The following is a 16,710-nucleotide window of genomic DNA, read 5'->3' on the forward strand; positions in this document are numbered from 1 at the left end:
TGAAATTTAAAATAAGCTATGATTGCTGTAAACATAATATACAAAATATGGAATCAATGAAAACTGATTTTGATTATGGGTTGAAAGGCAGAACAAAAGGATAGTTGGCTCAGAAATCTGGCTGTGCTAAGAACAACTACCTTACTCTGACATTAAAGTTGGGTGCAGTTTTGTTACTGCATTTTTAAGAATTGTCAACTTCAGCATATTATTCTTTTCCAGATACAAATGGTGGGGAAAGTTCGTCAGCCCCTGAGAGCATGGAAATGTGTGTTAAGGAAGAAGCAGTAAGAAATTCAGTTCCACCAGAAACACACATTGTTGAAGAAAACCATGAACAATCTGGTAAGATTATACAATTTATACGTCCGCACATGGAAAAATTGTATGTTTGATCATATACAGACAGGTGCATGGCTGTCTGCAGGAATTTTGCCCAAAAGGGACAAGATTCTAAAATTGTCAAGTTTTCATATAACTACTACTGTGAATTTCAGATCTCATCATATTCCAAGAACTAAATTTAATAATATACACACAAAACTTACTTCATCTAAAATGACTGTATCCATTTGGTATTTTGAAGATTTTTAAGAGCTTTAAGGAACCATTTGCACTCGAGCACAGACAATATTTAATTTACTGAACTTAGAGTGTATGTATCGATTCTTTAAGGGGGGAGGGGGGAAAGGAATTAACACCACTCTCTTGTCGCAGCCAGTAGGCATCAGGGGTTGTTCCTGTGGACATGGGGACATGTCAGACAGATATACTGCAGCCATGTTTGTATTGTGCTGGGTTTTGGAGCGTTCCCTTCTGTAGCTCTTTAAGAGCTGTATGAGGATGTGACACAGAAAAGATTGGGTACTCTGTTTCTTCACTTTCCTATAAAGATCCCACCCCAAATATTACAAACAATGCCAAAATTGCCACCACTACTAGAGAACAGTTAATTTTTCATTAACAAACTGACAACCAAACAGTCTAATCTTTACTAAACCACTGTGCTACCCCTCGCAGGCAGTTGAGAAGAATTGGAGGCAGTCATTCCTAGAAATAAGTGAGAATTTTCAAAGTAATAAAATGTAATGTCATCCCCCCCCCCCCCCCCCCCTCCCAAACCTTTTCCTCACTATAACATTCAGAAGCTACCTCCCTCTCAAGTACGTCTGCTAACAACACACTGCAGGAGACAGAAATAAAAGTGGCCATGGAAACACGACCATTAGATGTCACAACCTGGAAACTGATGGCTTTGATTGAGGAGTTGCATTATTTATTGGTACATGGGTAGAGCAATATACAGATATTTAAAAAATAACATGAAGCATTGAATCGCTCTTTCGGGTAGTCAAGACTGATGGTGGTGGCAAGTGGATAATCATCATCATCAGTTATCTGCTATATTAGCAGGTCCTTTCCCTCTCCATTTTCTGCGATCCATTGCTTCCTTCTTAAGGCTGCTGTATGTTGTACCGTCCATCATGTCATCCAGTATCTGGAATCTCTTCCTTCCTCGCTTCCTTTTCCCTTCTACATAACCTTCTAAAACTGTTTTTATCAGTCCGTCATTCTTTCTTAATATATGCCCAATCCAATTTCTTTTTCTTCTCTTTATTACATCTAGTAACTGTCTTTTCTCTCCCACCCTTCTCAGTACCTCTTCATTTTTTACTCTGTCCATCCAACTTATTCTTTCCATCTTCCGCCATGTCCAGATCTCAAAAGCCTCCAGCCTTTCTGTCTTTTTTCCTCATAGTCCATGTTTCAGCGCCATATAGAAGAACACAAGACATTTTATGAGTCTCTTTCTGAGTTCTCTGTCCAGACCGCTGCAGAAGATTCTCCTTTTCTTATAAAATGCCTCTTTGGCCATTGCTATCCTTGTTTTAATTTCTGTGGTGCACTTCCAGTCGGTGCCTATCCTGCTTCCAAGATACTTAAAATTTTGCACCTGTTCTAGTGTTTCTCCATTCAGCACAATTTTTATTTCCTTATTTCCTCCTATTGCCAATACTTTTGTCTTATTTGTGTTAATTTTCATTCCATATTTTTTTCCGTTAGTTGCAATGGTGTCCACCAAATCCTGTAATTCTTTTTCCCCTGTGGCTAGAAGGACCATGTCATCAGCAAATCTCAAGCACCCTACTCTTCTTCCTCCAATTTCTACTCCTTTGTCATCTAATGAGCATTGGTCAATCACATTTTACAAGTAAAGGTTGAAAAGAGTAGGTGATAAACAGCATCCTTGTCTTACTCCTTTCCCTAGTCTGATCCAGTTTGTACTTTCTCTTCTCACTTTAACTGAAACTTTTTGATTAAGGTACACTGAGTTTATAAGTCTTCTGGTTTTCCAGTCCACTCTGTTTTCCCTCATAATAGTCGCCAGCTTGCCCCAAACCACATTGTCAAATGCCTTTTCTAAATCGATGAAGCACATATATAGGTCACTTCCTTTTTCAATAAACCTTTCTCCCAAGATTCGTAGGAGCCCTATTGCATCTCTGGTGCCCGTATTCCATCTAAAGCCAAACTGCTCCTCGCTGAGATTCTCCTCTATTACTTTCTCAAGTCTTTTATTAATTATTCTTAACATCACTTTGGCTGCACGTGAAATGAGGCTGATTGTCCTGTGCTCGCTGCATTTCTTGGTTCCTTGTTTTTTCGGTAATGGAATCATTACTGTTGTCAAAAAGTCCTCAGGCCATTCACCACTGTCATATATTTTATTACATAACCTCAATATTTCTCTTATTCCATTGTGGTTCAAGCATTTTAGTGTTTCTCCCGGTATTGTATCTGTACATACTGCTTTGCCATTTTTCATTGCAGCAATGGCAGACTTTACTTCTTCCATTATGATGGTCGGTCCTTTCTCTTCATCACTTACACTGTTATGTGATTCAAGTTCCAGAGTTTCTGGTTTGCTATTTGTGTCATATAGCTCTTTTATATATTCTTCCCATCTCTGGAGGACATCGTCACGATCTTTGTACACTACCTCTTCGTCTTTACTCAAAATTTCCATAGTAGCACTTCCTGCTCTGTTTTGTTCTCATGTCATAGTCTTTACTCTGTTGTATAGTAAGTCATATCTTCCCTTCCTGTCCAGTTCTTCAATTTCATCACATTCCGCTTTTAGCCATTTTTTCGTAGCCTGCTCTGTTTCTCTTCGCAGTTCGTTATTTAACCTTCGGTATATCTTTCTTGCATCTTCAGTGCTCTTGTTTTTCAATTTCCTTTTCTCCTCCATCTTGGAAATCATTTCTTGTGTGACCCATGGTTTTTTTGACCTTTTCCCTTTTACATATCCTATATTTTGCTGTCCTGCTTTAATGATTCCTTCTTTCAGCATATTCCAGTACTCGTTGGCATTATCAGGTGCTTCTTTGTCTCTTAATGTGTTTAGAAAGTCCCGAGACAGCATTTCTGTAATTTGTTCTTTGTTGGACCTTATCTTCTCTAGATCCCACTTCTTCACCATTGTCGCGTTTTTCAGTTTTTTCATTCTTATTTCTATTTCTGCCATAAGTAAGTTGTGGTCACTATTAATATCTGCACCTGGTAATGTGTGCACCTTCTTGATTCCATTCCTGTATCTTTCTTCTACCAGTATAAAATTGATTTGGCTTCTATATTTATCCCCTGGTGATTTCCAAGTGTAGAGCCTACTCTTATGGTTCTTGAACCATGTGTTTGCCGCTATCAGCTGCCTTTCCCTGCAGAAGTCAGTTAATCATTCACCTCTGTCATTTTTCTTTCCAAGACCATGACTGCCTACTATGTTTCCCTCTTTCCCTTCTCCCACAATGGCATTCCAGTCTCCCATTACTATTTTGCAGCATTTTTTATTTTCGTCCATTATTCTCTCTATTACATTGTACGTTTCCTCTACAATTTGGTCATCATGTTCTGAAGTTGGCATATACACTTGGACAATCAGTAAATCTTTTTGTGCTCCTTTCAACCTTACACCAATAACCTGGTCATTTGCATAGTCTACATATTCCACACATTTAGCCAATTCCTTTGTCATAATCATTCCTACTCCATTAATTCCTTTTACTTCTCCTCCTGAGTAGTAGAATACATATTCATCTGACTGCAACTCTCCATGTCCATTCCATCTTACCTCAGCAACTCCGAGGTCCATATGATTCTTTTCCATCTCTCTTTTAAGGTTTTCTAGTTTTCCTGCTTGTAGCAGAGTTCTGACATTCCAGGTACCAATTCTCGTTTTGATTTTTTGCCTCCTTTCAAGTTGTCCCCCCCCCCCCCCCCTTCGGAGATCCGAATGGGGGACTATTTTACCTCCGGACAATGATTTAACATGAGAGGAAGCCATTTTTTGTGCATAAAATGGAGACTGCATTATGCAGAGAAGATAATCTGCGGTGGTATTCCGTTGCCTTCCGCAGTTCTGGAGGCCGCCCCTAACATGGGATACAGACGCCTTTTGCAGCCGCCCGCTCCAGGTCAGACGCTGCATGAGAAGTATAGGTTGGAAAATGAAAGACCCCTAGCCCTCGAAACCTAATAGCGTCAGGGTCGGAAAAGAACAAGAGCTGGCCAAGGGTGGCCAGATAGGAAAGATAAAAGTGAGGAGCCTGGCATAAGTAAGTGGAAGCAGTGCCAGGACTCAGCTCGGGGCCCCGTGGTCGCCAGCCATGTATCACTAGGTGTGACTCCCTGAGGATAATACTCAAAATTTAGGTATGTCAGTTTTCTATCATTGTTACTCGAAAAAAGCGATAACAGTGACTTGGTAGCAGATCATGCTAAAACATTAGTTTACTTACCTACTGAGGGCCTTTACATTCACCAAAACAGAGAAATTCCCTCACTCACATCCATCATATGCCACTATTGTTTGCAGGTTATGACACGGTGAAGACTGACCTAAGGGAATATGCATAACCACTTGTTTATAGGTCAGTACCTAGGCTCTAAATTGCTGTTTTGCTGAGAATTGCCCTCAGTGCCAGTGTTATTGTAATTTATGTTGGAGGATATACTAGAAGGAGGGGAAGCATCTTATATCAGTAAGACTTGAGGTTTGTGTTTTGGTTACTCCTTCATGCTCAAATAAACTGTTGGCAAGCAAGTATGTCCTATGCTCAATTCACATAAGCAAGTAACAAGTAGCATCAGTAAACTTTTCAGTACCGCACAGCGACATTGCAGTGGTAATAGCACAGCAGTACAGGATTGGAAGCCAGTCAGTATTGACAGACAAAAGAAAGCAGACAGTGTGACTGGTGCACAGTAAAGCACTTACTGCACTGAAATGGCCACACTAACAGAATATATTTTAAACTGTTATCATTAACAGAAGATTTGTAGATTAAGATGAAACAGTTGTTGTCATGGAGTGAAGCACCTGTTGGATAAGGCATTTCAGCATTTGAATGGTCATATTCAAACAAAAAAGCCACCATTAGACACAAGCACAACATAATTTAACAGCGATAATTTCGTATACCATTTCTCTGCTGATCAGTTTCACAGCAGAACCCTCGCAATAATTTTTCATACTCGAAACCATGCAGCTCCAGTAAGATCTTATTGTGGTGCTCCTTGTACCCCATGTTTCAGCATATTTCTTCACCTCTTCAGTGTTGAGTGGCTCCACTGTTTCATGTTTTCTGCTAAAATGCATGTTAGAATGATACTGTAAGCTTATAGTGTTAAATCCCTATTGTGCTTTGAATACGTCTACGGAGTTCAGTGACTTCTCTTATAGCTTAAAATCATTTCTTCTGACCATTGTTGAGACGTGGCAGTGGCTACTCATGAATTCCTGAACTAATCTTCCCATTGTTTTCTGATGCTCTGCTGTTGCTCCTTTCTGTGGCTTGGTATTGTTTGCAATTGTGAACTCAGACCATTACATTATAATTGGTCTTAACTACCCTCTTGTATAACCTTTGGTAGTTAATGAGAGGGTTGAGAACTTTTGTTATTACAGGGGAATAATTGTGTGTCCTGCATTTTCTCGCTGGTTGCTATGTGCAGTTACAATGTTTAACTCGGCATTTTCCAATTTGTTGAGAGTCCAGAGTGCAGTGGTGCTATTGAATGAGTTTTGTATATGTTGTATTGGTCCAAATGTAGGCTATGCTTGCATTTCATTTATGTAATTTTAAATAACTTTTCTGAGGTACATTTATGTGTTGGTGTTCTAGAATAATTTAGTTACTTCCAAGAGAAGCCATTCGGACTCTAATAACATCGTCCCTTCTTTAGCTACCGTTGTGCAGGATCTAGAGAGGGGCCATATTTTGTAGCAGCTGCCTAGAAACTAGTAATCAGCAAGAAAATGCCTGTTTGCATATGCTGCACATTAATTTTTATAGACTGAGGTATGGAGGAGGATGAAGTGATGGACAAAGGAAGGGGGAGGTGGAGAAGGATAGAGAGGGGTGGCGAAGGAGATTAGATTGTATATCCAGTTGCCATACATATGTGGCAACTGCAAATCATTGCCAAGTTAACTGGTTCTATAATAAAGCGAAAAGGTAAATGCACTTATAGTAAAACTTGTAATTCATTACTTGAATATCATGCAGTTTTCCCACATGAGGAACCAGTTGAAAGTTACTTCTTTCTTGTGAGACAACTAAATGTACGTGTGGTTCACTAAAGACAGATAATTTTTTGATGGCCACTACATAAGTTCCTGTGGCTAATATTTCAGTGTCTTTTTAAATTATCGGCCCATGCATAGGGAAACTTTCGTGAAGTTAAACAGTTTTAAATGCACTTTCTGTTTAAATGTTGGAAGTCAAAATGTTGAGCCATTACTGTTGCAACAGTTGGTCAGTAATAAAAGAGATCTGAATGCAACAACCGGTATTTTTTCTTCGACTTTCTTCCATCACATTGACAATCAGTTCTCTATAGTACCAGATGTTTTGGACCCCTACTTTCATGTTTTTTGATGCAGTGTACCATTTCTCAAAGTGGTTAAATGTTTCCCTGTGTGCATTATTATCTTGACTCCATAAATAAGAAACACAACTTAAGGCTAAATGATCCTGCCATTCTTTTTCCATTGAATTAATCTAAATTACCTGTATTTTCTGAGAGTGGCATTTTTCACTGTTTAACAGAACATTGTTCAGTATTACTTTTTAGTATATTTACATTGTCCCTATTTGTATCCTTATTAGTATCCTTGCATTTTTTGTAGCTTTGGTGTGTTTAGTTGTACAGTAATTTTCAAAAAGAAAATGATTACACCTTGATTGATGATGGAATGGCAGCTACCTAGGTGCTTTGTAATGTTTGTCGTATTTCCGTTCCAGACCATGTATGTAACTTCTCTGGTTGGTTGTAGTGGATCAGTGGATAAGTAAACTGAACACACTTTGTATTATTTCAGAACTATATATTTCACTCAAGAAATACCCTTATCATTCAAGCAAACGTGCTACTCCGTCGATAAGAAGAAGAAAAGACAAGACTGACTGTAGAAAAGAACCTTGTTAGCATTTAGAGGCACACATTCGCGTATATCATTATCTATGCCACAGTATTAATATTGAAGCTATCTTACTGTGACAAAGAAAAAATATTTAATAAAAAAAAAAAATCAGATGAACATAAGTGAAAAAAATTGTCTTTTCTTGCTTCCTATTTGTTTATTGTATTACAATGTCCCAACCATTTCCCATTATTCCAATTAAAAGCATCCATATGGGCTCTTTCCCATATTCTACCCTGTGTAAAGGTTCACATTGGTGTTCATGATGCTGTGGCTTGATAAACATTTTGTAAGGGAAAGGAAAGATCCATAGATCCCTGGGCTCTGTGCATCATTTTTCTTTGAGGCTGTTCCAGTTTGCCTTTTCCCATGGCATCATGTAATAGAGGTGAAGACTTATTTCTTGCCTCCTAATAATTAAAAACAAATGTCCCTTATATGAGGTTGTTTGTACAGAATATGAATTCTAAGTTTGCAGTGTTGCAGATATTGTGCTGTGAAATTCATTCCACATGATTCATCCAGGCAATATTACATTAGTTTTGATTTAGGGTCAGTTTTTTTCTTTTTGGTGATGTTTATGATTATTTCTAGAGTGTTACTGATGTGCCGGCCGGAGTGGCTGAGCAGTTCTAGGCGCTACAGTCCGGAACCGCGCGACAGCTACGGTCGCAGGTTCGAATCCTGCCTCAGGCATGGATGTGTGTGATGTCCTTAGGTTAGTTAGGTTTAAGTAGTTCTAAGTCCCATAGTGCTCAGAGCCATTTGAACTATTTTTGTTATTGTTGTCAGATTATGATTATGCAAGCATGACATTCTCATATACCACACCCATCATATCACTTTCATATATTGTCCCAGCTTTAACGTATTTCAATGCATTGCTTAATACCTACCAGAAAAATGTGCATGTAGTCCATAGACTGCATTGAGGGATTTTATGCTAACTCACAATCTGTAATTCTATCTTATTTCTACATAATAAGATGTCATAAGGTCCCCAATCAATATTGTTGACTGACATGCAGTTAGTAATATTGTCCATTGCTGTTTAAGGCCTTAATCATTATTGTAATGTCATACTGAAAGAACTAAAGCTGGAGATGTGCATAGGAATGCTTTTCAGAGAGAAGTGGATGGGGGATGAATTTTTATACTAGAAAAAGAGCAAGATTGTGTTCCGAAAGGTGGTGTGACTTCTGACCTGTCATCAGCTTCTATCTGCCATTCCCCATAATTCATCTGCCAGTGACTGGGTGCCTTTCCCAGTATGGTTTCCTCAAGTAAGTTAAGGTAAATGTCAGGATGGTTTCTGGGAAGAGGTCATCTTTTTTTCATCCCTGTCCTTCACTAATCTGGATGTGTGTGATCCCTCCCAAATGGGATCATCATTGATGCGACATTAAATCCTAAGTGTGCTTCCTTTGCAGATCAGTTTGTCTTTCTTAATTTGTGTTTGTTGTTTCCATTCTGGAAATCCATTAACATAAAAATATTTGTTATCATCTGATTTCTTATTTTTTTATTTTTGCTGGAGCTTTCGTAAGACATTATAGATCATTTTGCTTTGTAATGTGTAACTCCTTCATTGTATTGAATTTTAGATTCCATACCTAAGTTATTTGGTAACTGAAATAGCCAGTAAAACAGTAAAATTAAATAAAAAAACTTATTAGGTATATTGTACAACCTGAGCCATTATCATTAATATTTTCTGTTGATAACCAACAAAGTCATAAATGATTTTGGAGGCTTTCTTGACATTCTTTTGAGGGGGGGGGATATTTGTTCCACTTTGATCAGAAAAGAAATATGGCTGGCCACACACAGATTTGTCTTGTAAAGACCAAATTTAACCATTGTGTGATATTGCTTAAGTACAGTATTTTAATTAGATTCCATTTGTGCCTAGATCACTTTTTGAAATTCCTGGCTGCAGAAACAGTGCAGTGGCATGTTTTTTAAACCTATTTATTTTGTTGTTGAGGAAAGATAAATATTTTCTTTGTTTTCCTTCTATTTATTAGGTATAGAGGTCGTTGAAGAAGTAGTGTTTTCAATGGCAGAGGACTTTGCGGATCCAGTGGAACTAGCAAACCAAGCTACACGACTGCTCGAAGAGCATGACCTTACAAATGTCCTCAACCAGATTCCTGCAGATGCATTTAATGACTTGTTCACTGGTAAGTAGAATTATTATTGACTCGTACATCACATGAACTTGATAAAAGCAAATGCGCACATTTGCGACAATGCAACAGCACCTATTCTTTTTCACTCTCCAACACTCCTGTTGGCTGGTTTGTTCTTGCCCACCTTGACTTCCTCTCCTGTGCAGATCTTTTCATCCTAGATTGACACACAACACACAATTTCCTCAATTACTTATTTTTTGTATTTTAATCTATTTCCCCTTCCTACCCTCTACAGGTCACTGTAGATAATCGAAGTCATTCCATGAGGTCTTAACACATATCCTATAGTCCAGTATAATTAGTGCAATCCACACATTCCTTTCCTTGCTGATTCTACATAGAACCAACCTCCTTAATTCTTATTAGCGGTCCACTTAATTTTCATATGTAACACCAGATCTCAGGTACTTTGATTCAAAACTTTTCAGTTTTTGTCACAGACCATGATTCACTTTCATGCAGAAAGCTATGCTGCGGATGTAATTTCTCCTTTGTCTTTTTCATTTTGAAATTAAGTCATATATTCAATACTGGTAGACCTCTTTTGGTGAGAATGCTCTTTGTCCATGCTGGTCTGCATCTAGAATACTTCTTGCTTCAAACACCATGCGTTGCCTTGCTTTCACTTCATCTACTGTGATCCCTGATTTTGATGTGCAGTTTTCTGCTGATGCCATTTCTGTTGCTCGTTAACACTTTCACCTGTTTTAGTTTACTCTGAGTCCATATTCTGTACTCGTTAGACTATTTATTCCATTCAGTGGACCCTGTAATTTTTCCTCACATTCATTGAGGATAGCAGCGTCATCGGCAAATGTTAGCATTGGTATTCTTTCCCTCTTAAATATAGTCCCTTTCCTGTATCTTTCCTTTACGTCTCACATTGCTTCTTTGATAGACAGGTTTAATAGTGGAGGAAACCACTCTATCCCTGCCTTATACCTTTTTTGACGTGAGTATTTCTCTCTTGCTCTTCTGTTCTTATTGTTCCTGCTTGGTTCTTGTACCTTTTGTGTATTATATATAGTGTGTACCTTTATTTATGATGATGTTGCACCACTTTAAATTGTTGAATCATTTTTCGAGGCTTAAAAATCCTATGAAAGTCCATTGATTTTTCATAAGATGTGCTTCCATCATCAAATATGACTCCCTGTTTGAAGCCTTTTCATTTCGTAAAACCAAATTGATTTTCATCTCACGGATTCTTTGTTTTCTTTTCCATTTTTTGTGTATTATCCTGGTTAGCTACTGTCAAGCTGATAATTTGACATTTCTTTAAATTATCTATCCTTGCTATCTTCAAGATTATATGAATTGTAAACTTCTAAAGTCAAATGGTATGTCACCATACTGATACATGATATTCGCTAGCTAAACAGTCAGTCAGTTGTCACTATGTCAATGACTTTGTAAGTTCTGATGGAATGTTATCCATCCCTTCTGCCTTGTTTGTTTGCAGGTCCTCTAAATCAAAACCAATTACTGCCACTTTCACACTATCAGACAGTTTTGTGCTATTTATGAGGGTATGACAAGTGTAATATTTATGACACCTCTAAAAGATGTGAATTGTAACCCTCATAATACTATATGGGTACCTCAGTGTAATACTTTCCACCAAAAAAGATACACCAGGTGCAACATGCACTGGGATTTTTTAATGTAGTGTCCGCACACTTTTTTCCTAGCGCAGCTGGAGGCAACTTGCTAACTTCTTGTCGTGTAAAGATGATTCATAGTCATCATCCCAATTGATTTTTTTCTGTGCTGGCTGCAGACTTTAACATGCACGCAATAAACAGTGCAGAACACAGTGGTAAAATGGGAAAATCTCAATACAACTAAAAATGAGAGTTGTGAAATAATGGGATGTCCTTGATGTTGTTTCATTCACACAGAATTACAAAATAAGAAAAACGATTCCAAGAGCCAGTCTGTTATTAGTGTTCACAGCAGAGTTTCTATAAACGAATCATCCTTTCCCGAGCACCATAACAAGTTGTACATAATATGTCACATGATGTTCAGATCAACAAGAGATCACACATTTTTCAAGGCAACTTTTAACAAAATGTTCCATCTTTACTCAAAATTGCAATTCACAGCCTGAATCTTGTCTTGCCTCTTCCTAAATGGATCTTAGGCTCCTATTGAGCTATTTTAACAGTTTGACATCTGCTTCTTAGGGTGAGCCTGTGATTGGTTTATCTTGTCCACCAACGATAATCAATATGTCTACAAAAATAATCATTGATGGAAAAAAGTAATATAACTGGATAGAAAAGAAGTCTACTCGCCAAGCAGCAGCAGGAGAAAACACACATAAATGATACAGAAATGCACAAGCTTTTGGAGCCAGTGGTTCCTTTAGACAGAATGGTTGAAGGGAAATAAAGAGGAATGAAGGAAAATGACTGGTGACTTTTAAGAATTGGAGAGAGTTATGGGAAAGCCGTCCAGAACCCCAGGTCAGAGGAGACTTATTGGACAGGATGAGAAGGAAAGACTGATCATTGGGGACAGTATCAATTGAAATTTGAAAACCTGTGAGCTTAAAGATGAAAGTTTGGGTAATCAGCAAAACATTGGGAATGGTCACTGGGATATGATCCATAATGTAGGGAAATGGGTGCAGGAGCAGGATCTGACAAGGATTGGGAGTGATTGGGAGGGTGATTGGGAGGGTGACTAAAAGCTATTCTAGATGTGATGGCAAAATGTCGGACAGAATGGACCTCATTTTCAGGGCATGGTATTAGAAAATCCTAGCCATGTTGAAGTAGCTGGTCAATACATTCAAGACCACGCTAGTACTGAGTGTGAAGAAGTGTATTCATAAGTTGTTTGTTGGAGGGATCAGCAGTATCAGGATTGGATCTGTTGCCATGGGAAATCTGCTTTTGAGCTATGCTGGAGGGCAAATTATGTTCACTGAAGGTTGAAGTGAGGATGGTGGTGTATTGCTGTCAAGAGGCTGCATCTGAACAAATATGTTTGCCTCAAATGTCACGGTATGGGAAGGAATGTTTGACATGGAAAGGAAGGCAACGGTCCAAATGTAAGTACTGTTATGTGTTAGTAGGTTTAATGTGACCTTCGGTGATGATTCAATCAGCATCAGTGAAACTGTCATGGGATTCAGAAAGGGACCTTGTGAAATTTGATTTCAAGTATGTATTTAGAGATTGCAACGATTTGAAAAGTTTGGCCTTACCACGAGTCCATCTGGCAAAGATGTTGTCAGTGCATCAAAATTCACCCAGGGCTGAAGGCGTATGGATCCATGGAAAGCCCCCCGCCCCCCCCTGATGCCACCCCGCTCTCTCAAAGTGACTCACAAAAAGATTAGCATTGGAGGAAATATTCTGGTACACATGGTGATACCCATCAAAGTATCAAGTTGATTAAGGGATGTCATAGGGTTGGAATCAGGTGGGTGCTATTTGAGGTAATTTTCAGCAGCAGGGTCGACCATGTATGTGGGGAATGTTGGTATAGAGCAGAATCTCCCATACTGTGTTCCGCAGAACACTGATATTCCACGAGAAGTGAATATATGCGCCACGAAAAACTACTAATAACATCGGTTTTTTTTTCCCCTGACATTTAGATAATTCTAATTATTTTTTTATAACAATTTGTGTGTTATTAGTTAAGATATAAAATCGAAATAATCACTGTAAAAAATTCTCTTTTTTTAAAAATGTCATTGCCCTTCAAACTGAACAAGGTGTTCCATCGGTGTACCAGGATTCTTAAAGTGTTCCGTCAGAGGGAAAGTTCAGAATTTCCTGGAATAGAGGGAGTTGGCATCAATGGTAACTTGCAAGGTGTTTTGTGGGAATGAGACGGGCACATATTTTAGACACTCTGTGAAATGGGTGGTGTCTTTAATATAGGAGGGGAATCTTTGTACTGTAGGTTGCAGCTGTTGATCAAGCAAGTCAGAGGTGCTTTTAGTCGCTGCTTTGGATCCAGCAACTATGGGATGACCGGGATGATTGGGTTTGTGTATCTTAGGAAGAAAACGAAAGGTGGGAGTGTGTCGTTTGGTGCGGTAAAAAGTTCTATGAATTGAGGCATTAGTCCTTGTGTGGGGCCTGAAATTATAAAGAGAGATTGCAGGCCAGTTTGAACCACAGGGATCAGATCTCGATGGCGGATGCCGTACATAAAAAAAAGTGTCAGTGGACACACACACACACACACACACACACACACACACACACACACACACACTCCCATCAGTCAGGTACTAAAGTGGTAGATCCCTTGTCTGCTGGGAGCATAATGATGAAGTCATCAGTTTTCCGGGAGTGAAGAGCCTGGGATTCTACAGATGACAGGTTTGGGTCATACTTTATGGACCTGAGAAAGGATGACAAAGCAGAGATGCATCATAGGAATTCTTGGAAGGCTTGGTGAGGCATGATTTTGAGGTAATGGTTGTGGTTCAATTGGGATCATGGCCGGAACGGTTCAAGGCAAGTTCAGAGTCAGGTTTGCTGTTGGTTTTGAGTTTGGGTTGCAAAGTGATACTTCTGGTTGACATTACACACAAAGGAAAGTAGGCCCTTAACTAAAGTAGCATGCTTTAATGCAGTTGTAGAGCTGAAAGTGAGATTGTTGAATAATTCAGGAGGGGAGAGGGCTTTATATGAGAGGTTGAGAAAACTACACAGCTGTGGCTGGTTCTTGTGATCATGAATTGCCATTGCTCTGGGAGGTAGTGGTGAAGGCTGTGGGATGTTGAGAAGGTTAGCCAAATTCGGTTACTTGGAGAGGAGTGGAAATGAGATAGAAGCCAACAAGTAGTTTCTCAGTCACATGACATTTGACTTGTGCAACACTAGTGCAAAGGATACATAAGAGCCACCTTAACAGTCTATTGTTCTGCTTAAAATTTGACAATTTTGTGAAACACAAAGGACATAACATTAAATTCTGTCATATTACAAACTCTTGTTGCATTTGAACAAGTTTGCAGTAAAAGTTCTCATAATTGTTTGGGTACAAACATTTATGGTGCTTTTTAAGTGACAGAAATATTGAAATATGACTTGTTCTTTAAAAAAAATATTTCTTTATTATGAGTGCAAATCAATATTTTATTTGTTTATGAGATACTGTAATGATTTACAAAGTGTGCTGCAAATGATAAATTAAGTTACTGTTCATGCAGAATTCTGGGTAAAAATGTTACCACCTTTAAACAGATTTAGAACAAGATGATCCTGTTCAGATGAGGCAAGAAAGAAAATTACTCTAGAATGAAATGCTTAACAATCTGAATAAATCAAATTAAACTGACTGTAATTGTTGTCATGAGAATGAATTACAGTGACGAGGCCCATCATGGAGATAAATAGTACTGACAGACATCACTAGATCGCAGGACATCTGAAATTTTGAGAATTGGACTGAATTGTGATTGCAATCTTCGACTTACTTATTAGTTGGTGTCATTACATAATTATGAACTGCACCCTGGAAAATATTGCAGTCTGTGTTTCACAGTTGTTCAAGCACAGCATTACGGAAGTGTTGTAGGGGGGAACAGTGATACCAGCTTGGCTGAGAAGAGGGCTGAGCATCTAACACATTTAAACTCAAGTTTATTTGGATCGATATGAAATGACTTTAAAATTGGACAAATACACAACAACAGTGTACATTTCTGCAGGAGACAATAGTAGTCTAGATAGGAGTCAGTGGCATACTTCATGAGTTTTCTGCAGTAATGTTGTCAATGCTTGCTGTGAGTTATAATTGAAATGAAAGGGGGTTTGTCAGCAGCTGGTTCTACACAGCTGATGAGAGAGTGGCTAGCAGACAATGTGTTTGGAAGCAAGAAGTTCATAATGATAGGGAACCTCCATGGTATACAGTCACTATAAAGAAACTTATAACGAAACCGAGATCACTGCATAATAGGTGTAAAACAAAGCGTAGTGCGATTGATAGAGAGATGCTGAATGAAACATATTTGACTGTCAAGAGAGCAATGTGTGAAGCCTCCAACGACTACTGTATCAGAATATTGTCAACTGATCTTTCTCAGAACACACAGAAATTCTGGTCATATTTAAAGGCTGTCAGTGGCACCAAAGTTAGTGTCCAGACCCTAGCAGATGAGACAGGAACTGAAATTGAGGGTTGCAAAGCAAAATCAGAAATGCTTAATTCCATTTTCAAATTTTCCTTTACAAAGAAAACCCCAGGAGAATTGCCCAATTTAATCCTCGTACCACTGAAAACATGAATTATATAATTATTAGTGTCAGTGGTATCGAGAAACAGCTGAAATCATTAAAATTGAGTTAGAGCCCCTCTTCTAACTGTAATCTGTTGTAGATCCCTCAAATAAAAAAACGTGGCCAGTTCTTGGAAAAAAATCACAAGTCACACCCATCTGGAAGAAGGATAGTAGAAATGATCCACAAAATCCTTGATACTGATTTGTTGTAGAATCTTAGAACATATTCTGAGCCAAATATAAGGAGGTATCTTAAAGAAAATGATCCCAATGCCACCCAGCATGGATTTCAGAAACATCGATTATGTGAAACCAAACTTTCACTTTTCTCACATGACATACTGAAAGCTTTGGATCAAAGCAACCAGATGGATGCAGTATTTCCTGATTTCCAAAAAGCATTTGACTCGGTACCATGGCTATGCTTATTGTCAGAAGTACGATCATGTGGGGTATCTAGTGAAGTTTGTGACGGGATTGATGACTTTTTGATTGGGAGGGCACAGCATGTTATCTGGGATGGAGAGTCATCGTCAGATGTAGAAGTAGCTTCGGATGTGCCACTGTGAAATGTGTCGGGACCCTTGCTGTTCATATTGTATATTAATGACCTCGCAGACAATATTAATAGTAAAATCAGGATTTTTGCATATGATTCAGCTGTCTGTAATGAAAAACTGTCTAAAAGAAGCTGCTTATATATTCACATTGATGAGATTTGAGCAGGGTGCGGAGATAGGCAGCTTGCTCTGAATGTTCAGAAATGTAAA

At 38.5% G+C, this 16,710-nt stretch overlaps 1 protein-coding gene across 3 annotated transcripts in view; it reads left to right on the forward strand.

The window, feature by feature from the left end:
- The window catches only part of LOC126480796 (INO80 complex subunit D-like), a 156,207-nt gene that overhangs the window by 120,721 nt on the left and 18,776 nt on the right, over positions 1-16,710 (forward strand). For all 3 annotated transcript variants that reach the window (XM_050104112.1, XM_050104110.1, XM_050104111.1), the window contains 2 exons: positions 223-345; positions 9,514-9,669. In XM_050104112.1, the coding sequence (XP_049960069.1) occupies positions 223-345; positions 9,514-9,669 (279 nt within the window). The remainder of the gene's footprint in view (positions 1-222; positions 346-9,513; positions 9,670-16,710) is intronic.

The sequence above is a fragment of the Schistocerca serialis genome, chromosome 5 (genome assembly GCF_023864345.2).
Source record: "Schistocerca serialis cubense isolate TAMUIC-IGC-003099 chromosome 5, iqSchSeri2.2, whole genome shotgun sequence".
Classification (NCBI taxonomy): Eukaryota; Metazoa; Arthropoda; class Insecta; order Orthoptera; family Acrididae; genus Schistocerca; species Schistocerca serialis.